The 24,038-nt window shown below is 41.5% G+C and overlaps 1 protein-coding gene across 1 annotated transcript in view; it reads right to left on the reverse strand.

Moving 5' to 3' along the window:
* The window catches only part of LOC114067168, a 43,902-nt gene extending 26,610 nt beyond the window's left edge, over positions 1 to 17,292 (reverse strand). The window contains exons 1-2 of the mRNA XM_027902436.1: positions 17,266 to 17,292; positions 9,197 to 9,580 (exon numbers count right to left, since the gene is read on the reverse strand). Coding sequence (XP_027758237.1) covers positions 9,197 to 9,580; positions 17,266 to 17,292 — 411 coding nt within the window. The remainder of the gene's footprint in view (positions 1 to 9,196; positions 9,581 to 17,265) is intronic.
* Positions 17,293 to 24,038: the final 6,746 nt, after the last annotated feature.

The raw sequence follows: 24,038 nt of genomic DNA on the forward strand, positions 1-24,038 counted from the left end.
CAGGAAGATGAGATGCAGATCCAGATCAAAGTTTTAATGAGTACATGAATTGCATGTCTTTAGATTAGACAGGGATAATTTCACTATCATCCCTGCAGCAACTTAATGCTGATGCTCTACTGTTCAACAAGTCAAAAGAAGCTTCCTTTCAAATGAAGACACACAAAAATTCATTTGTCTTTCTCTAAAAAACACAGACCTCAATTCCATAATTAAGAAATCTGATTTGTAATGTTACTATTAAATTGTTCCAAATAATCACTCAAAGGATTTAATAGCACTGACAATACCCAATATCATCCTCTGCAGTATATGAAAGGGCCAGGAAACAAAAACTTGTGAAAGTTGTGACAGAATTTCCACTGTTAAATTCTGATGAATTTTTTACTGAGTCACATTCAGCTGGGATCTATCCAACCTGCATCTCCTAAGAGCTTCTCTTCATAAATTAGCTAGCAAGACAGTTAATCCCTTTTGTCTGTGCCAAATTCAATTACCTTATAGTGAAGTACAATATTAAATCTAGACTAAATAAGCTTGTTTACTCATGTAAAATCAAATTGATTTTCTCTTCACCCACTAATGAGATAGAAATTACTTGGTCTTGAGAAGGTTCCTCTTCACTGTAGCTCTTTTCACCCCAAAAGAAGGATATCCACATGCTTTAGACTCAGCCCCTTCAGAATAGTGATAAATATCTCTAACAGTAAAGCAGCACATCTGAATGGAAGGACTGCCACAGCTTTGAATAAAATAATTAGAAGATTTCACCCCAAAATACTTCACAGATGGAGGTCTAAAGCCCATGCAGGAAAAGAAAGGAAGCTTTGTGCGCATGCTCTCTTGCTATGAGACAAACTATGTTAAATTAATTGCCTGTACAATGTTTGTATCTTAGCCACCAATATCTTCATTTCTTGAAAGATCAGTCACATTTTACTCACCTACATGAGTCATACTAAAATTTGATGTCTTCAGAAATAACAGTCAACAGTGACTTAAGTTTCTGGATTGACTCTATTTGCCCACCTAGTGGGTTCCAATCAAACAACATACCAGTTTGGGGAGAGATGATTACAGAAACAATCTCGTGACTACTTAGTAACTCAGAAGCTTTTTGAACTTTTGCAGATAACTGCAGACTGTTTCCATTGACAGCCACAGGTTAGAAACACTACCACTGCCTCTACATTTCCCCTCACCTTGCCAGGAAGGAAATTTACCAACTGAAGGGACTTGCAAAAAGTTAACTACCTCCTGTAAAACTTATTTAAAAATTAAGCTGTTAAAAAACACTGACACACTGGAATGTGATGAAGGTTTTGGGTATAGTAGATTTCAACAAGGAGTAGATTCTACAAAATACAGCATTTCTGTGTTGATTACTCCACTTAGTGAGCTTACACACTTCAGGCAAAACAAAGATAGCAGCATTTCCTTCTGGACAGACTCCCTTAGGGGACCAACACTTCAGGCTGTAGCTGAGGAAGCTGTTGCCCTTAGTGTACTTGCTAGCAATGAGATATACTGTGGGTTACCAGTTAAGTGACAGTTCTTTATCTTCAAGTTCCATTCAAAGTGCTAAAGCCAAAGGGGATAATGATTTTATATGATGAAGAACTTCCTTAAATGCTGACTATTTTCCCAAAACTAATAATTTATTCTACATTTCCCTCATTGGATAAACAGAAGCATAAACTGTCTGAAATAATTACACTGGGAAATGGATAGTACAGAAGAGCACCAGAGAGAATCTAACAGTGGTCAACTGAAACATGTTGAATTATAGACTTAAGTTTTGCTTGTATTTATATTAAAATCAAAAACATTCATATAGCAAGGGAAATGGACTTACTCAGCAGTATACTTCATTTCTAGCAAGACTATTAGAACCAGAATACTCAATGTATCTGTTAAAATATAGGATTTTTTTTTCAAGCTCTTACAAATGCTAAGAAAGGTAATTTACTCTGAATAAATACTGTCCCGTTGCATTGGCAAGCTTTGCTGGGCTTTGGCACTATCAGGTAAGTCTGCCTAGTAAACTTTCACTTTCCTTGGATTTTACCTATATATCCTTAAACCTTAAAAACAGAGAACTATTCAGTAATAAAAGACATAACTTTACAGGAGCTAATAATTTGTTTCTAGCCATACTGTCTACCATAAGGTGGAGATTCAGGAAATTCAGCTCTCTTGCCTAGAATGTGGACTGTAAAACACGTAACTGGTACTCACTTGCTGTGGTTTGCCCAAGGACAGAGGCTTAGGAGCCCAATACAACCTTCTACCAACAAGCCAGTTCTTTCCTTTTAGATAGATTATATTCTGAGGTTCATGCCTCCTTACTGCTAATGAGGACACGTAATGTTGCAGACATACCTGAGCAATTGCAAGTTGGAGCCAGCAGCATTTTATCTCTTACAGGCATGAAAAAGAATTTTCAAAACAATACACATTAATAAAGTCCTGAACTTTTCATACAAGTGAGACACCATTTGGGTTTAATGATAAGCATGGAGGTCCTCCACCTTGAACGAAAGCCCAGTCAGTCAATGAAGATGTTTTCACCAATTTCAACAAACTTTGGATCACATCTTACATGAATTTACCACACTAAACACCACAACCTAGTAAGTGACTGCAGATCACAGGATTCACATTAGTCCAGCAATGACTTTAACTCAATATCTTCTTTAATACCTCTTTTTACATAGATACTTAGCTCAAAAGAAAAACAAAAATGAACAAAAACAAACAAACAAAACCCCACCACCCAAGCCTCTAGTGCTTAGCATATTTTGACCAAATAATACTTTGAGGGGAAAAAAAAAAAAAGTCTTGAGAGGAAATGAGTATCTGACCTAGGTTTACAGAAGAATAGCTGAACAAATTTTGGGAAAGCAGTTCTGTGATCCCAAAATGTAGCGAAATTCAGCTCATTGTCCCTTGGCTGAGCTACCCTTGTAGTGACAAGAAACCAGACATTCAGCATGCAGTAGGCTGTGTAGAGAAAACATGTTGTTTTCAACTGGAATTCACCAGATTAAAGTTTCTGTTACCAGGATCTTCATTTCAGCAGCACTGAAATGAGCAGGTGCAGGGACCCAAAGTGTTTCAGCATGGGAGCCACCAATCTCACCCCTCAGTTGGAGTTTCTCTCTGCAGGAGCGATGTTGGCAGCCAATAATGTGACAAGTTAGCATGCAAGTTAGTCATTACTTCAATATCCTTTTTCATTAATATGTTCAAATTCAGTTATATGTGACATTCAGTGATCACTGACGCTATGATCAGGCCCAGGAAAAAGAATTTCTATGCTTTGAAAATATGGGTGGAAGATTAAGGAGAACAGGTCACCATCAGTGAAGAATGCCCATTAGGGGACTTGTACTTTGACACTGCTGTACTCTGTAGAAAAAGGGGAAAAGTTTTCTAAAACCTAGTCAGAGCAACACCTCCTTTGAAATTTTATTACAGCTACAACTGTAATCAAAGGTCAATAACTGTCCTACTGCTCATGATACTGTGTAGCCCACAGCATGCTCTTCAGCGTAGCATTATTTCCCACATACTTTATCTGCCAAGAAGAAATGTAAATATTTGAAAAGCACTAGAGCATACAAGAATGGTGCAACTGTTAGGTACTGAATACCATACACAAATTCCATCTGCATCCTTGTGACTAGGGTTCTCACTTGGCTCTCTCCTGAACACGTTCCTTGAGCTATCTGAACTGCTGTTCCAAAGCTCACACTTCTCTCTATCACAAGGCAGGAGAATTAACTAGAATTCAGACTTATTTGGAATACTTGAAACCCAGATCCACAGACAGTCAGTCCTTTAGGTGAAAACCAGCTAAAGCCTTCAGCACTGACCTCCCTGCCTCACAGAATTCACAGTCATGAGTGAGGCTCTCAGGCCCCCTCTACCACAGCCCTGCAAAATAGGACTGACAAAAGCCAGCAAAGAGGAATATGAGCCACCTGACCTGACAATAAGAAACTTGAGGAAGGAGGAGGGAACTAATTTTGTCAGTCAAAGGGATCCAGAAAGTCTCCAGATCTCTCCTATGGGCCTGATATAATTGCTAATGTCCAAGACGTGGATAAACATGATGTGTCCAGTGACTGAGAAAGAAGGATACAACTTTTTTTTTTCCAGGGCCACTGCTGTGGTTACAGCACTGCTCTGTGGGTGCACAAGCAAAAGCACCATCTTGATCAAGTGAAGTGACAAAGTACGATGTTCATGTGGGATTCATAAATCAGGCTTTGAAGAACCAATCCAACAGGTGTACCCTCAGCATGCTGACACGTCAGACAATTCTGTGGTTACGAATTTACGGCTACTTCCCAAGTAGATATTGCAGGATCACTTCTAACTGCAAAGATTGTCTCATTTCTGAAAAGCCAACGCACCTGCTGCTCTGATTTTACTAAATTATAAATTTAAAAAGTCATTATATTGTTTATAATTTGCAAAGATTATTATTTTATATTATAGGGAGTTGAACTTCTGTAAATCACATGCAACAAGTTATAAATTCCTCCAAATGACCACCATAATTGTTTTCACAAAAAGTACATGTATCACTCAATCAAATCACTTTCAGTTTTGACTGTTGTGCTTTCAGGGTGCATAAAAGCAAAAAACAAAACAAAACAAAACAAAACAAAAAAAACACCCCCACCAACAACAAAAAAAGTCATATGATGGATATTCTAAAAGTGACATATTATAAGTTAACTTATTCCACCCCACTCAACAAGATGCACAATATTCCTGAGAAGTGCTACGAGAAATGTTGAAGTACAGTGACTTTGCACAAACAAGGGTGGAGTTGAAATTCACCATTGATAAAAGACCAGCTCAGCCTTAAGAATGCTAGCACTGTATTTGTCTTCATTACATTACCTAACAATACGTGAACCAAACAAACATGACTATAATTATTCTGACATTCCAATGTTTTATAATGTGATTTAAAATCATTCCAGGAAGTGAAAAATCCAACTTGTTTGACCTCCATAATACGCTTAAACAAAACCCACGCTTTAGTCTCATAAACCCAATATTTGCTGTAGAAACAATTTAACTATAACTGCACTTATTAAGCTTCCTAGTAAAAAATCCATAAATAATTCTCTTCAGTAGCAAGAGTCAAAGTCCAAGTTTTGGTCATTTAAAAAAGTCTATTCAAGCTGTTGCTGTTCCTTCCAAAACCCTCCTGTCCCTCCTAACATGCTTTCACGGAGAATATAGTTAAGCAGCACTTGCCCTTGTACACTAATGGGAATTCATTTCAGTGATGTGTTCTTCTCACCTTGTGGAAGGCTTTCCCACTGATATTTTTGTGTGTTCTCATCTCTCATTAGTCAAAGTAGATTCTACCTGCTGTGTTATTATTCCACTAACTTCTCTATATTATTTGTCCAGCTTAAGAGGTGAAGTTTCAATAAATAAATACCACAAAAGAGAAGGTACAAGTGATGCAGTTGTTTGAAGCTTCTCCATTATTTGAAAGGTATTCACTGATATTCCCCTTATATGATCCTCAGTCCTCTGACTGCAAGACTGAAGTCTTCTCTGGTTTGGCATTTCTAGATAATTGCAGGGATTCCAGACACAGAGTTACTTAGCTCATGCTACCAGCCTCCTGGCAAAGGTAGAGCTGCTTTAAAACACTGAAAACCATTTAACTATGAGTCAATACATAGTACGGCAGCACAAATGTAAATTTTTATTGATAGACTCAGAAAAGTGAAACAGATAAAATTACAGCCACCTAGGAATGATTTGGTGAAAAACACGGACACAAGCTATTTCCTGAAAACAGTGAGGCACTGCTGAGGAGAAAAGCAAAGGCTACTTTAAAAATAACCTTTCTCCTAAGCACAGAAGAACACTGAATGTCCTTATCAGGGAGGAGTAGCAAAGCCTGTCTCCCCAGCCCTACAAAGAAGTGCTTGGAATTCAAGACACAGCTTACCATCACGAGTAGAAATTCAGGTCAGTAAAAGTAGGAGGCAGTAAGGCTTGTAGAAACATGCCTGCCTGCCTATTCAGAGGCTTCACATTGTGATTCAATCGGATCTGCCTAGTGCACGCTTCAAACAACACGAGGTTATTCAGAAATGTACACACACACAATGGCTCTCTCCTGCCTTCTCACAAGAAGGTGTCAGAAGCTTGTCTACAGCGTCCCTACAGGCTAAACCCACAGTTCTGCTTCCCTCAACACTGAAAATTAATATTTCCTCTCAAGCAACAACTAGGTTTTGGGATCTGTGAGCTACTTTAAGCTCATGAGGAGTTTATATTCACAAATACTATTTAAAAAACAAACAAAACCACAAAAACAAAACCAAGCAAACAAAACAAAATCACAAAAAACCCATAGTTATTACCATTAATCTCTTGGGGGTCTAAGAGCCTTCAGATGTTTGGAAGATGTTGCAGGAAGAACTCAAAGATGAAATTAAGGGAAAATCCATGTTATTCTTGGCTCCTTCTCATATGCTCCAATTATTTCCTTTTCTCATTCTTCTGAATGATCCCTCAAAACACTGTGTGCCCTTATCTTTCAGACTTATATGTGACAATTGCATATTTTTATTTTCTTTCTCACAAAAGAAATTACACTAAGTATCGAGATCAATAAATATTTTAGTAGTTTCCAGAGGAAGTTATATTTATGCAAACTGAAGCCTGTGCTGACTGAAGCCTGGTTATATGCTACATAACCAGTATATTTCTCAGGAATATTTCAGCCAAATGCCTATCATTTGACCTCAGTATTCTGAAGATTTCAAAAGGAGTCACACACAAAGAGTTTAGCTCACTATATTTGCCAGAACAAAAGCTTACCCTACAGTCTACATGGACTTCTATTTTAAAATAAAGAGTAAATTTAACAAAGTATTTCTAGTGAGATTAGGAAAGTGAATTGTGTCACAATAACATTGTTTTTTGTTTATCAGCCAGTATTACATACAGAAATTTTTTGTCAATTACAGCAGGTCAGCTACTAATCTGAGTAACATCCACTCTAACTAGCAGCTAGATTACAATTTGACTCAGGTTGACCTCCAGGTAAAAATTAAACCATGGATTCTGAAACCATTTGTAGCAGGACACAGAGTAGGATCAATAAGGGATACTCATTTCTCTAGACAGAGAAATCATCTGCCTCATCAGTTGCACAGGATCCCCAAAAAAAACTAATGCAGTCATGCTGAAGGCTGGAGGAGATGACAAGGAATTAGATGACTCAAACACTTCTTGTTTCTTTACACTAAAGTTTAGTTCTAGGAGAATGAAAATAAGTTTAAAACTTCCATGTTTAGAGACATGCAGTACAGTAACCACCTTTTTCTCCAAGTGCTGGTTCCCACATAACCAGCTAATTTTAGTTTTTATTTTTTCATTTTCCTCTATCACTTAACTAGGATCTATAGACACCCCTTGCAAAGCCCACAGAGAAAAAGCCTCCATGATACAACACTGAGAACAGCAGGAGCCTAACCCATAATGAAAGCTCTTAAATGCTGCGATAACACAGATGAAGAGACATTGACAGAAAAGAGATGTCACAGCTCTTGTCCTGTATAACAGCACTTTCAATCACTAAATGATCTGTTCTTCTCTGGCTAGGCTGTACTCAGATGTACTGCTGTCTAGATGAAGAAAGTTCACTATCACCAGCACACAACCTGTTACCAGTATTACATATAATTTTCTTGTTGTCCAACCCAGAAAAAAAGTCAGTAAGTGCACTAATGTGCAAATTGAGTTGTTTGTAAAATTCAGATTTGGTTTGTTGGGTTAATAGATAGTTAAGAGGGTTATATTGTTGCTGCACCTTGCAGACAAACAAGGTAAGGAGAGAGCAGAACCAAAAACCCCTATCAATAACCTCCTTGCAGACTGGAGATCTGGGTGAGCTAATTATGTGGCCCTTTTCTACCGCTTCAACAAAAACGAAATACAAACCTATGCATTATTGTTCAACCTGTGAGGCATGAAACAGAAACTAAAACTAGCAATACTAAGCTACCACAGCATGAAACAACTGCCTATCTGGAGAATATGTTTCTCTTGTGGACGCTTGATGGACCTGGAGAATAGAATTCTGAAGACACTGTTTACTGAGTTGGCTACTCAAATGGATAATTAGTTTCTACTAGCTGTAATGCAGCCACTAAGCATTTTGAACACTTCATGCCAAAACATATCAGAACACATACCTGTCATCATGCCACTGAACTGAAAACTAGTACCACACAGTAAAAGGCTGGAGGAAGTGAACACACAATAAACCCTCAGATGGCAAAAATTCAGTGCTACAGCCTTCTGCAATGCAAAAAATGCCATTGCCCTCACTGCTGAAGCATAAAGAATATCAATTATATTTAAATCCTTCTGATGTTTGTCATTAAAGAACAAATTTAGTAGACCACTTACACTCAAATTTCCTTAATAGAAAACTGTCACTTCATATGAAAATATGGAAATTGATAGGTCGCACGCATAATTAACTCAACAAGAGAATGCTGTATGAGTTTATATTAAACAGTGAAAGCAGTGAGGTCTTTCAAAAGCGAGTTTGAAAGGAACTGTACCTTCTCCAGAGTATTTCTTAATGCAGAGAGGTGGATGCTGGTGGCCTGAAGCCTGTCCCTGGGCTCTCCTTGTGTTTATCTGTCCATCCTGCAGCGGTGCAGGCACCGACGCACCGTACCTGCCCGGGCTCGGCGCCCCTCCGGGCGCTCTCCCCTGCTGACCGCCTCCCAAGTGGGCAAGTTTAGCCCTGTTTAATCACCCTTAAGACCCTTTAAACGCACCCAAGGTTTGCCCCCTACAAAGGGGTTTAGGGGTGCTTGGTTTTACAATTTACGAACCAGTTAAGCTCTGGCAGCCTTGTTGTCTTTTTCCTCCCAAGCGCACACGCAACCCCGACGAATTCACCCGGCGCTCCAGGACAGCCCACGGACTCACTCTCGGGTCTGGGGTCCGTGCCGGCGTGCGGGATGAGGGCTGGGAGCCGAGGGCAGGCTCGGCAGCCACGGGGCGGGCGAGCGGCGGCTCCAACCCCGCGCAGCACCGGCCCCGCAGGCTGAGCTCTGCCTGCGGCGGCCCCGCTCCCCTCCCTCCCTCCCTCCCTCCCTGCTCCCCGCCGCTCGCCCCCACTCACCGCCACCGAGCCCGAGGAGGAGGCGACGAAGACGCGGATCACCATCTTCACCTCATGAGCCGCGGCGGCGGGAGCGGACGGGACGGGGCAGCGAGGCTGCGGGAGCCGCTCCCCCGCACGGACGGGGCCGGGGCCGCCCGGCTCCACCCCGCCACCGCCCCCGAGGGCGGCCACGGCCCGCAGCACCCCCGCCCTGCCCTGCCCTGCCCGGCGGCCGCAGCCCCTCTCGGTGAGCCGGGTCCGGCTCCCGGCTGGCAGGAGGCAGGCGATAGCGGCGGGAGGCGGGAGTGTGGGGGCAGCGCGCAGGGACCGACGGGCGCTGTAGTCCCGCCCGGGCGGGGACAGCCGCAGGACGGAGGTGGGAGGCAGCCTGCCCGCGCCCGGCTGCAGGGGAAACAGAGGCGAGCGGCAGCCTGCCCACCCCTGGCCGCCGTGCCCAGCGCCCGGGCCTGCCCGGTGCTACCGGGAGCCTTTGGGGAGGCTGAGAGCGGCTTGCGCCGCCCTCCAGGTGAGTTGCCCAAAGGTCCAGGTGAGCAAGGGGTGAAATTGACCCACCCCGCCAAGAGGGCTGCTCCTGGCTCACAGCTCAGGCTGCCCCTGGTCCTCCTGCCCCGTGCAGAGCTGCCGGCTCTGCTCCGCCGGGGCCGGGTCTGGACCCTCTGGCCGCCGCTTGCTGCGGCAAAGCGGCGGAAAATGAAGCCGTTCTAAGGCAGGCGCCCCTGAGGAGGCAAGCTAGAGTGACAGCACAAGGTGGGTAGGTCACTGGGCAAGAGAGCTGTCCTACACCAGACATCCCAAAGGAGTTAAACGGTGCTGCCAGTTTTCATTCTCTGGTATAGATGTACAGTTCCCAATATTGTCAGCGGTGGAACAGATGTTATTAATCAACGGGATAAGCAGATAACCCCAAATAACCCTTCATCAGTCAGCTCATCTGCAAGGAACCAAGGGGAATCCCTACAGCCCTTGGGTCAGCTTTTGGGTATGTGAGGACACAGCCTGTCTTTATTTAAAGTCTAAGAACCACATACCTGGCAGCCTTACACGTGTTACTACAGTTGCAACTCTCATCTTCTTGCGTCTTTACGTGCAGCCAGATGGTTATTCATTTCCTCTGACTAAACTCTCCACCGTTTCACCCCAATGCTGAAGAGCGTGGTGTCAGCCTCTTTCACACCTTTGCATTGCCACAGCCCTCAGTGATCTTCCAGTGTCCAGACTAACCAGACCTTGACTTGCTGCTAAATATGTCCTTAAAACTTTCTTTACATTTTAATATTGATCATCTGTTTTGAAATCCTGCAGGTCTTGAGGAAGGTACCTATCAAGAGCCATAAAATGCTCAGTGCTCACTTTGAGCTTGATTTATCTTGTGAAAGTCATTGGGAAGCTTTCCACTGACTTCACTGTCCTCTGGAGTGGAGCTTAATGTCAGCACTATACAAAGTCCAGTCCTAAAATGTGAATTCAAGTACCAATCCCACAAGGGTTTACAGCTACACATTACTTTGCTTTCATGAGAGTGCTTGTTGAAAAAAAAGAGTAAACATCATCAGGGTACACTTAGGTACAAAGGTTAAGATTTTCTGGCTTTGGTGCTCCTGTCTTCACTTAAGCATAACTTTTACTGTGGGAACCACCAATCAGTGACCAACAAGTGTTTACTGCTTAATTGCTGCTGACTGCTCAGCAAAAGGAACAAAGGAGACAAACTTCTCTTTATGTTGATTTGTAAGGTACCACCAAGCAGCTTGATAAAATTCTGTGATAGGTGTGTATTTATAGGAATTTGCTGGAAAATTCCCATTACCTTACTCAGTGAATTTCCTTCAGACTGCAGGATTATTTCTAACAACATCTTTTCCTGTGTTTCTCTTAAGTTTTCTTTAAAAGACAGAGGTGCTTACTTCCCACTTGTTCTCTATTTACTCACTACTAGAAAATATTGGGTTTAATATTCTATTTTGGCAGTCTTTAATGAAACAAATAGAATCAGGGCAACTCACTGCAGCTGGCTGTATGTGATTCACTCACGGCACTTCATATGCTATACTCACTGTATAGAATTACACTGTAATATTAATAACTCCTGCTTTCTAATAAATTTCTTAAATACGGCAGGGGAAAAAAAAAAGAAAAAAATTATAAGTCTGATTCTGAAAGCTATTGAACATCTTTATCTCTCAGTAAATAGAAGAAGAGGATGCTCCTACCTCTCAGAGAGAGCCTTGACACATAACACATAACCAGTAGCCTAGAGAAACCATGTTGCAATGGCACTAACTGGAAAAAGCATGAGCTCTAAACAAAAAAATTAAGAATTCTCATAGGACTGTAAAAACTGTAACTAAGGTATTTTAAAAGTTATTTCCTCTCCTTTTAGGAATCCTCTACTTTGTAACCTTCAAAAGCCACAGATTTAGTCTCCTTTCCCATCTGGAAAACAAACAATTTTCATTTCAGTTCACTTGGAAGTGTTTCAGAGCTGCATAAATTCACAAAAAGCTATGAGGAAAAAATGATGTAGTTGGAAAGGTAGAACTATCACCTGTTAGAAGAATCCAGACCCACTACTCCATTTCAAATGCCCCAAACTGATCTGTAGCCAGCCAAGACAATGTACATTTTTCTTTTTGTTTTTAGATTCTCCCTTTTGCTCCTTAGCCCTTCGGTTGGGAGGCTTCTGCAGTTTGAGTTTCAAAACAGAGTCTAAGCAGCTAAGCTCACAGCCAGAGTTGATAGACTCAAATGGAGCTAAAGTGTCAGAGCTCGTGGAGGTCTTCCATCCACCACACTTGACACAGCTTTAGCCAAAGCTTCAGCATCCTTATTCCACACGTTTAGAGACACCATCAAAGACAGAGCAGGGGGCTTCCTGCCTGCATTCAACCACTTCACAACAAATACCACAACTTAATTAAAGTGTCCTTTCAAACACCCTTTGAAGCAGATTTTTAACAGATCTGTATTTCAATGAATATTCTTTTAGTTCTCAATAAGTAAATTTATAATACTTTGGGCTAAAAATTTTGCGCTTCTAACTTCTTGGTATCAACTTGGGTGCAACATGGGCATTGAAAATCCAGACAGCCTTTTCATTTATCTCTTTTGCTAGTGTATCCATACACATCAAGAAGCTAGTTCATTGTGGAAATAATCCAGAAAATTAGGAAAAATAAACATTACACTGAGCAGTTAAAGACTTTAAAGCTTGTAGAGCAGCTTCTTACTTTACATGGCTCCTAAGCAGGGAACTATTACTCTGCAGAGGGTAAAACCAATCAGACATTATCACGTGACATTTTGCACTTGCAGGTGGTGTACAGGTTAAGACTGGACATCATGCTCTGTCCTGCAGCTGCTGCTGGTAAATGTCCTGAGGCCATTTATTTAAAGGCCACACCTTTAACTCCATTCCTATTGTATAGATCTAGAGGCTTGAAGGCAATGGTACAAACATTTAGTTAAGTAGAGGAAATGTAATAAATTAAAAACATTGCTAAAATGATTTATGAGCAGTTTCCAGTGTTTGCAGGAGGGGCAGGGGGTAGTTTCTAAAGATTTCGTGGTAAGAGTGATTCATTGTTATGCCAGATCTTCACGGAAGATTAAACAGAACTTTCCCGCTGCTAAGGTAACAAAGTACACACAAAATCAAGGCGTATGAGTATGTGAAAACAGAAGTATGAAAGTACAGCTTTGAACAAAGAACATTCTAACTATGATAAAAGATGAATTGTATAGCAAGATACAACAGGGATAGGAGAAAAATATGGGAGAAACAGAATATTATGTTCAGGACTGGAAAAGTGCTTGAGATGGCTTCATTTCTCACCTGAAAGGAACAGTCTGTCTTAGGCATATTAGAAGTTTTCTGGTCTTTGTGTTGCTGGTACCCATCAGTTACTTCTGTGTAATGTTGCTAAGAAGTAGTAAAATCATATAGACTCTGCAACAATCCACATATTTGAAATTTCTAAAGAATTCTTTAGCACTTTTTAAAAATTCAAAGTATCAAAACATGTTGAAAATTACAGTTTTAGAGTTTCATTAAAAGATCTGACAGTTCTGAGCAATCTTGCTTGGTAGGAATGTGACTGTCATGGTAGGGAGCAAAAAAGAGTAGCGAAAACATAGTGCTCCAGCATCGACAGAGCTGCAGAATATCATCAACTGCTCTCACACTGCAGAACTCAAGAGAAAGATAACTTAAAGGCTCTAAAACATGCAGAATGGCCAAAGTAATGTAATGTAAGTACAGGACTGTTGCACTTGTTGCATAATGACAGTCAGTGTGGTGGCTGATGGCCTATAAACATCTTGGCTAGACACAGCTTGAAAGCACATGCAATAATGCTGTTTGGAGCCCAATCCTCTGCATACATCCTAGAAACCACTGTATTTTTAAGGTATCATTTTAATCGCAAAGGAACCTCCAGGATACGTTTTCTCAGTTGTGCTTTAATGCCTGCAGCTGTGTGCTGTACCTGCTGTTATGAGTCCTCCTCTACATGCAGAACAGGCAGCCCCTAGTCAGGATCACCTTATCCCTTGCAGAAATGCCTTGGATGTTTTATTACTCACCAACATCTCTCAATAACAAGCTCAGATTCACATAAGACTCTGTTTTTCCAGAACCTTCCCTGTGGCCAGAGGTTTACATTAAGAGCATTTCTCAGCTATCCCCACAGTCAGATTTTAGAGATAATGTCCCAAGACAAAGCTTTTTCTCTTTTGACTTGAATTACTCTGAAGCTACTACAAAGCACATGTGTTAAAGCAGGTTCTTGGAAAGAGACAGAGCTGGAACAACTTTGAGAAAGGTTTTGACACTCGCATTCACAAACTTGTGGTATGTTGAGGAAAATGGAAAGGTAGCACTGTTCTTGATTTCAGAATGATTTCTGTACCATCTCTTTATAACTAACTGAATAAAAAGAAAGCCCAAAAAATAAAAATAAAATAAAAAAAAAGAAAAAGAAAAAAAAAAAAGAAAAATCCTCAGAGAGCCGAGTAAGCCTTCCTTCATACCATTTAAATCTAAATATACCTAGATAATTCCAGAGCTGTATGAGTCCATTCTTCTCAGCTGCTGCCCTTTAGTCTGCTGCATGACTGGTTTTAGTATCTGTGGCTGATTTGATTCCCTCCATGAATTCCTAATACTGAGGACCTTTGAAAAGAAAAACATTTTCATGTGAAATTCATCATCTGATACCGCTCAGTCAGCTGACATGCCATAACTGAACCTGGAGATTATTACATCCTTCATGCTCTGTATTAAATCAATCATCATTCCTTAAACTTACAGCTACAACTTATAAGAAGTTCCAGAGTTCATTTTCTACTTGTGTGTTTAAAGATCTCACCATTTCTGAAGATGGTGGCTCTAACTGAGGGGCAGGAAATCAGGCAGGTTTCATTCAGTGAACCTTCTACCCTGCCTACTCTTTCAGTCCAAGATACTGCAAACAAATCAGGCTCGACAATGGCTGGTTCAGTAGGCTTGTGTCCTTATTTCTGCTAATTTGAAAAACCTTCAGTACTCTTCATTACTGCAGAGGGATGCAACCCCCCACAAATCCCATTTCCCCATCTGCAGTTCCAGTGAAACCTGAATTAGTGAGCACTCAAGATGTGAAGTGCACTCAGGGAGCAGCCATAGAGCATTACAGTCCTGCCAGCTCCTCCAGGAGGGACCTTCTGCCAAGCCCTTTGAAAAGCAATCTACCACCACATCCATTTTGGCTGTTTTCCAGCTGGTTTTCCATGTCTGACCAGTTCTACTCTGACAAGGTACTTTAGAAGATTCATTTCTTACAGGATGCAGGAGAATTTGGTCTGTAATAATATTTACGTATACAAGGACAAAGAAAAAGTAAACTTGTGGAGAATAAGAAGCAGCTGAGTGAGTACATGAATATTGGCAACTTTCCCCAAGTGTATGCAGTAAATGAACTAAGAATAGTTAACATTTTTATAGTTAGGAGTTTTTTAGATGTTTCACAGCACAGAGAGGTGGGGAAACCTCTCAGACTTGGAAAGCTGACACAAATTTGAGGATAAAGATTATGTGTGCGCTCATTTCAAGCATGGGTTCAAGCCCACAAATGGGGGCCACGTTCATATTGAGGAGACCCAAGACTCTACTCCCTCACAGGTTTGAGATGACCTTTGGGAACCAGCAGGAGAGAATCTTTGGCCCACCCTTACTCCTCAGCCAAAGGTGCAGTGTGGACAAGCCTACCCTGCCACAGGTGTAGCCCATCTTTCTGCAGAAGATCCTGGGCAACGGACAGAGATTCTGCCCACAGACAGGAGGCATAAATGGCATGAATTCAACTCCATAAAAACAGCTGCAGCCAACCTACTGGCATTCTTCTAGGCCAGGGGAGTGCTTCCCTGATGGCATTGCATGTTTCATGGTGAGGAACCAAGAAGAGTGAAAGAGTGGTGAAACCACATGGGTCTTGTTACCCAAACTGGAGAGGAGATGACCCAAGCTGGAGAGGGGACTAGTAAGTTTGAGCTGAAGCTGATGGAGGGAGAATGAAAAATGTGGCAGCAATGATTAGGGAAGTGCTGCGGACAGGCTATATTGCCCTACATGGGAAATTATTGTGATTCATGGGCTGGTTTTAACAGAGAGGACCCTCCCCTGCCTGTGCAGAAGCAGAAGAGACTTGGATTCAGAGCAGGAGTGCACTGGGTGGAAAGCAGCTGCCTGGCCTGGCAGATCAGCATAGATAAAATCTGCTCAACTAATACACTGAACAAAGGAACATGTAGAAGTCAATGTAAGCCAGGCTAAACAGCAGCCAAATAAATGAGAAACCATACAATGTCTCAGGCAAAGGATAGAGAAATCATTGTCCTTCCATGCATTGTCTTTCCAGTCTCAACCCAAACTCTTTTGTGCCAAGCATGGACTTGCTTGTCAAAGTATATCCACTGTCTGTATTCTTTGGCAAAGTAATCCTGCAAAATTGGCTAAAATGTATTTATTCCTTTCAGATTTGTAGAATAAAGTTCATTATGTTTTGCATTTCCATGGCCTGTACCCTAATTGGGTAGATATCTGTGATGCCCGGTCTATTTTCTATGCATAAAAACCCCCTACCAGTTCTATTTAAAACAAGAAGAGATAACTTTGACTTGATATTAACTTTTTAATGGTGATTACTACAGTTTAGGAAAGTCTGAGAAATATTAAACTCAACACAGTAGATACTTTGGTGTCATAATTGGATGCAGCATTTCTTAATGGAATCTGGATAATAGGACAAAAAACAGACCCTTTCTCAGAGTTTTTGGACTACAAAATAGGCTTCACTGGAATCCAGTGTGAGGGGTTCCTCCTGAGATCACTCACATCATCAGTGGGTAAAACACTAGCAAGGGTCCAGCAAAGACCTCATGGAAGACTTTGCAGAAGGGAAAAATATTGTTTCATAGGTCCATAGAGCCAGTTCAGCTCCTTCATTTCAGTTCACCATGGAATCACTAAAGCCCATAGCTGCATTCCTTATTCCCATTGAGTAGACCTTGCTCAGACAAGTCGCATTCAGTGAAATAAATGTGACTGTGTGAAAGATGGATACTCCACAAAATGGGTTGTGGATTCATGCTGGGAGACAGCAACTCCTGGAATCATCATGAACTCAAAGGTCAGATTCTTTTCAGGATATGACTGGCGAGGGCCTCACAAAACTTCCAGTGCATGACCCAGTGGTGAGACACTGGCCTAGAGGGCGAGAAAACCTGGCTTGGTTCTGAGTTTAGCAGTCTACCTAGTTTGCAGCAGGCAGAGAATCAGAGAATTATATATGTCTTGTATATCTTCTTTAAAGCAACTTCTGAGAGACAGTCTCGTTTTTGATATTTCTTTTAGGATCTTTCCATATTTTCGCTCACTGGCATGCAGCCATTAAAGATGACAAGCAGGAGATAATTATTAGTCATGGTTTTCATACTTACAGACATCTCCATTTTACTTAGACTCAGCTTTACCTGCGGTGTCTTCACGCTGTCTACTTGTTGCTGTCACTTCCAAGCCTGGGCTGTCTCACCTTTTTGTCTGAAAACTGCATCTTCATTCAACGAGAGTGATTTTTACGGGACTAGGGTATAATGAAGATCATGGTTGAAGATACAGTTTCTCTCATAGGCTGGAATTCATGTATTAAGAATATTAAACTCCTTAAGGATTCAGAGTAAATTTCTAATGAGACTGATCAAAAACAGTGCTGTGAGCTTCCCCAGGAACTAAGGGCTATTTATACTTCTTGGCACAAGTTACACTAACAAACAAATAAAAGCAAGTGAACCGGGTTATGATATTTCTTCTATGTTTGGAACTTGCTGAATTCCAACAGAGATAGCAACCTTTGTCAGTGAAGCAAATATTTTTTATCTGTCACATGGAAATTCATGTCTTGCTTTAATATGGGAAATTAAAGACTGTTCCCAAATTGGTTTAGTGCCACAGGGCTGGTTCTTGCACAGAAGCAGCTCTGTTATCTACCAAATTTTAGTATGGGCTTACTAAATTCGATTTGCATCAGCATACATAATACATTTTATGATATTTACATCCTTCAGGAATTTAGGAGACTAGAGGAGAAAACAAAATTTAAAAAAAACACCCAACCTGCATACAGTCTTCTTCTCAGCTCCTCACTCTCTGGTTCCCTCTGTGACCTTACAGGTTTTTGCAGTATTGATTTGTAGCATTTCCTAAAATGTTAGTTCTTTTTCTAAAGGTTCTGCTGTCCTTTTCCTGGTTTAGAAAAAAAATGTTTTAGTTATAATGAATGATTCATAGCTCCTGCAGATCATTCAGGGACGCCATTCATAATTAATGATTAAAATGCAGTAATAAAACATGAAATGTTTGAAAGTCAGCAGTGACGTCTCTAAAGGTAGATCTTTGACAGAAACTGCTGACAGCATCAGAAACTCTCCCTCTATAAATATATATTCAAAGATAATAATTTTGCTCTTTCTTTTTTTCCACTTTTGCATTCTTTCCCTTGCAGGCATCTTCAATATTCTAGCAAGTGACAGTTTGTCTATAATTTAACTTAATATTTTTCTTTCTTAATTTACATTTTCATTCATTTTTAACCTGCAGTGATTATTTGCATGGGAAGAAATTGTCTTCAAAGTCTATATTTAGCCTGATATATCGGATTAGAAATGTAAGCCAATCATCCAATGAGGTTAATTTTAAATCCTGTGGAAATTGTACCACTCTATTCAGTTTTCTCAGCACTGGTGCACACCTTGTTTGAGGTCATATGACATTTAACTCCAATGTCGAATTTGGTTTCCTACCAAAAGGAATACATGCAATACTCTAAAAAGAGTACTTTTAGAATTTATAAGCAGAAGTCTGAGCAGTTTTTTTTTTTTTTAAGCTGATGACCTGAGGACTGTGATTGTGTTTTAAAATATGCAAAGAATTAACAGAAAAGTCAAGGAAAAAGAGCAGGAACTTGTGTTTATTCTACTTTTCCTACCACAAACAGTATTCACCAATACTTGCTTCAGGGTCACCCACCAACACTGGTAGACCTGCATTTTAGTCAGTGCTGTATTTATTATATTTTGCCAAGATAAATTCAGTTTATACTATTTTAAGTTCTATACTTGCCATAACTGCATCCTTCCACCTCGTTCTCTCTCTTCAAAAAAGTCAAACATTTTGAATTTTTTTTTTTTTTTAAGTAATATCACTGTTTTCTTGGCACTGACTGTCTAGGGATGACTATCACATTCATCATCCCCATCAAATCTATTTATATCCATTGGTTAAAATTCAGCTTGTGATCACTGAGCTGCAGATGGAACTCCCTGAAGAGCAAAGGAGTACATGCATCTGTGCCAGGAACAGTTGGAATCACTGTGGAGAGGGGGCTGAGAGGATCTGTCATCACACAGTCTTTATCCCTTCAGCCTCAGAGAGGTGTCAAAAAAAAGCAAAGACTGCTACCTCACCTATGTATTAGTGTCATTAGGGCTTTCAGTGGACTCAAGAGAAACCTGATTTTTCAGGGCTTTTTTCAAGGTCACATGAATTTTCCAAGTAATGGAAGAGAATATAGGAAGTAGATGTGATTGTCAAACTTCTAAGGAACTACTAATGAAATACTAAATAAATGTAATTTTAAATTATGAAAAATGCAAGTAGGAGTAAATGTGGTTTTGCAGCAGAACTTGTTAAACGAGAGACGGAGGCAGTTCTATTCAAACCTCTGAACTTCTGGATGATCTGTGACAGGGATATTTTTGTTTTCTGGAGCATGAGCTCACTTGAATATTTCATTTCCTGAAGCGCATAAACAGGAGCTGAAGAAACAGTTTTAAAAAAGAGGGAAAGACCTGAGAGTTGGAAAGGATATTCTCCTCCAAGGCCATGAGCCACTCAGGAGGGTCCTCGCCACTGCAGGGCTGCACTGGTTTCATGAGGGCTCCAGGTGGACATCAGGGTGTCTCCTCATGGAACGCTGTGGAATTAGGCTAAACTGAACATATTTAATATTATCTCAGAGAGCTAAGCTGCTTATCACTGTGTGACAGATAATACATTATACAGCTGAGTGGCTAATAGATTAAACAGAGAAAGGCTGATGGCAGGGCATTTTCAGCTTCTTTGGCTTATATTCTTCCTCTAGGAATGACACTGTTAACTTGGAAGGTGCAGGCAAGATTCTCAGCTTTCCTCTCAACTTCCAGGTTTCTCCAGAAAACCTGCTTTAAAATATGTAGAAAGTAAACGCCGTCTTCTGTATGCAAAAAATTAAGCAATCCTAAAAGTCATCATGTTTTATAAATATTGACATGAATGCATCCTAATCAGGAATGAGGATTTAATAATTAGTTATATGTATTATTAAAGGAAGTCAAATGTTAAGAACTCTTTAGTTTGGTTCTGAAATTTCAGCTTTCGATTTCAAAAAGGGGGTTCAATCTACAGAAGTACAAATGAAACATGTCTGCTAAAGGAAAGGTATTTGTATATAGTTATACTGGTGTGCACAAGCCACCAATGATCCCTGTCCAGAATGCAGCCTGAGAAGGATCAGGATTTCCCATTTGTAACTATTGCCATAAATGAAATTAACGGAACTGACAAGCTAACAGCATCTGCATGAAATAAAGGGGTATTTTTATTTTCCAAATTTATATTTTAGGAAGTTGTTCTTACTTACTTAAACCATTCCAGACACTGGAACTCTGTCTCCTTCCCTGTTAAATTGTGACATGGCTTTTGTGGATCAGCTAGCAATCTCCCCAAGGATTTCCATGCACACTCTGGGAGGCAGCACAGGCCAGGACACACTGCTGGTTTAGATACAGCAACACCACTTCAGAATCACCGAATTACAGACTAATATAGTTTGGAAGGGATTTCTGGAGGCCATCAGTCAGACAAGCTGCTAAAAGTAGGGGCAACTAGATTGGGCTGCTCAGGGCTGTGTCCTGTTGAGATTTTATCTCCAAGGCTGGAGACTTCATCACCTCTCTGGGCAACCTGCTTCAGTATTTGACCACCCTTGTGGTGAACAATTTTTTCCTAACATCTGCTCAGAATTCCCCACGTTTGCCATGCGTGTTCAGCTGCCTCTCATCATCCCACATGGCACCTTACAGAAGAGTCTGGATCAGTCTTCCCCACACCCTCCCGGCAGGTAACAGCAGACAGAGGATCCCAGGGTACATTACTAACTCATGTTCAACCTGTTGTCCATCAGCATCCCAGGTTTTTTTCAGAAGAACTGCCTGCTGGCTCATACTTGCCTCTGGGTTTGCTCTGTCACCGAGTGACAGTGGAGCCTGAGGGTCTCACAGACTGGGGCCAGCTCTGCAGTGCCTGCAGAGCCAGCAGGGCCGGCCTGGGGCAGTGGTGGGTGCAACCCAGACCCTGTGGTCACCAGACTGGTCCACAACAACGGTGCTGCCTGGGGTGAGCTGAGAGGTCCCATCCGCAGGTCAGTGCCCTTGGCACAAGACAGGCAGCTGAAAGCAGCTCCCGATGGCAAGGGTTGGCCCTGACTGCAGCTCCTCCACAGCACACTGGAGAGCTCTCCCCAGTTGCCAGAGGCCACTGCCAGGTGCACAGGTAGGGATCTAGCCCCAAGCCCAGCAGTCAAAACCCAGGAGTGGAAACATATACCCAAAGCCCAAACAAACTCCACCCCTTGTCCAGCTGGATAATAAAGATATTAAACAATAATGGCTTCGGCCTCCATCCCTGATGGATATCTCTAGCCACCAAGCAAGCCTGTGTGAAAAGAGACAATTGGAGCAAAGGAAGAAGAACGAATTTAAGGGAGGGACCACGCTGTTTCCGACCCTTCCATTGCCTTTAATAGGCTGGTTTTACTCGCTCAGAGGCTGGCAGGCTAGCTGGCTGCCTCTGCCGGTGCTGAAGCCCCATCTAGAGCATCGCCGCGCTACTGCGCCCTCCGCCCCGCCAGGACCGGCACTGGCAGCGCTCCGGGGCGGGCAGCGAGGGGGATGCCACAGAAACCCGCCCGTCGCCTTTAAGGAAGGGGAGAAGGGTTAAGAAACCGAAGACAAAATGGTCTGCTCGACAATCCTGTGCTTCTGCTGTCAGGGCCCTTGGCAATGGCACCGCGGTAATTTGAATTTCAGACTTTGTATAGAAAAAGTTAACGTTGAACCCGCATTTTCAACAAAAAAATATAATCGCTTGGGTAACTACAGGCAGCTTCAGCTAGCAAGTGTCATCAAGCAAACTAATAGAAACCCTGCTATGGGATACTAATGAAGGAATTAACGGATTAAGGGTTTATTAATGTCAGTTGGCACAGTTTGCCAGGAACCCAGAATATCAAACAAATTTGATACTGTTTTAATGAGATTAAGCATTAGACTGATAATGAAGATTGTGATTGAAATAGTATCTTCACCAAATATCTGACATAATCGTGCATTAAAAAATGGCTATAAACAAAATCAATGTAACATATTAAATGTTAATTTTCAAAACTGGTTAACAACTAGGTGAAAAATAGACTATAGCTGAAGTGTTTTCATTCCCAGGCATCGCATGTTTTGTGAGCTTATAGAAGGATTTTTTTGGTATGAATTTTTTCAATTCATTTATCAATGCCCTTGATAAAAACATAACATTACTGCACATAAAACTTGCAACGTGACACACAAACTGCTAATGTGGAAAACAATAAAGTTAACAGTTCTATTATACAGACTGACTGATCAATTGCTGAGATAAAAAAAATTGTCCAGTTTTGTTAATTCAGATGTGATCCCAAATGCAAGCTTATGTACCTAAGAACCAAAAACAGAATTAAATTTCTAGATCTGGGGCTGAGTGCTAAAATGCAATAGGACACGACAAAGGAAGCCCATCAGAAGAAGAAGGACTAATGAACATCAGTTGAGTGCTGATGCCACAATAAAAGTCCTAATCAAAACATTGCATAAATGAGAATTCAAATGATACAGTGTCTTAGCAGGACAAGTGTCATCAGCTCCAGCACTCCTTGTCCATAATATGTATTCTGGTATCACAGAATCTCAGAATGGCTGAAGTCATGGAAACCTCAGAATATTGCCTTGGTCAATCCCCCACCTGCTCAAGCAGAGTCAGCAGGTCAGGACTAGGTTGTCCAGGAACGTGTCCTGTCAAGTTTTGAGTGTCTCCAAGGATAAAGACTCCTCAGCCTTCCTGGAAAAAACTTCTTGTCTTTAATCACTTGCACAGTAAAAAGTGTTTTCTTATGTTTAAATGGAATTTCCTGTGTTTGAGATTATGACCACTGCCTCTTGCCCTGCCACTGGGCATCACTGGGGAGAGTCTGGTTCCTTTGCCTTTACTCCCTTTGCCTTACTCCTCCCATCAGGTATTTATGGGCACTGAGGAGACCCCCCTGAGCCTTCTCTTCTCCAAGCTGAACAGTGCCAGCTTGCTCAGCCTCTCCTTGTACATCAGATGCCTTAATCATTTCATTACTTCACTGGACCTACTTCAGTATATCCATGCCTGTCTTCTACTGGGGACCCCACAACTGATCCCAGAACTGATCCCAGCACTCTGAAACTGCTCCACCAGTGCTGAGCAGGGCGGAAGGGTCCCCTCCATCAGCTGACAGTGCTCCCACACACACAGACCCAGGTGCCATTGGTTGCCTTGGCCGTAAGGGTGCCTTGCTGGCTCATGTTAGTGTTCACACATTACACAAGAGATCAATACCTAACTACCTCCCAGCATAAGTACTCTGTGTCACACACATACCTGGTCCAGACTGGAAGTGACCTCGGAGCTGCGATCCAGTTAAAACCATGAGGTTAGCTAATTTCAACATCCTGCTTTTGAGAACCACTCCAGCCTGCTTCATCACAGTTATTTCACCAAGTAACAGGTAGTCCTTGTCAACCGGGCATTACAGGTTGTTCTCACAGTGCAATAAGGACACAACCAACCACTTCTGGCAAACACTGCTGTGGTAATTTAGCGTGATACAATTTCTCCTTCCCTGGAAGAACAGCTTCAGTCATCAGTGGAGATTAATTTGACTCAAAATACCAGATTTACTCCAGACTACCTGAGATACAGCCCCTCACCTCCTTCTGTAGGGTCTCATTAGAGCAGTCACCAGCAGCAGCATGGCAGAGCAGGCAGCTGGGGTCACTCATAAAGCTCCTACATCTTTTCCACTCAGTTCATCTGGGTAAAAGAACTCCCTTTTGCTGCTAAAAAAATGTGCGTTTTCTTGCTTGGAACTAGTTGCAACTTCTAACCACTAAAGTTCCCTGCACCTTTTTACTGATGGACTAAAAGACATCTACC

Source organism: Empidonax traillii, unplaced genomic scaffold (genome assembly GCF_003031625.1).
Source record: "Empidonax traillii isolate 1590-97213 ecotype Southwest subspecies unplaced genomic scaffold, ASM303162v1 scaffold875:size256809, whole genome shotgun sequence".
NCBI lineage: Eukaryota > Metazoa > Chordata > Aves > Passeriformes > Tyrannidae > Empidonax > Empidonax traillii.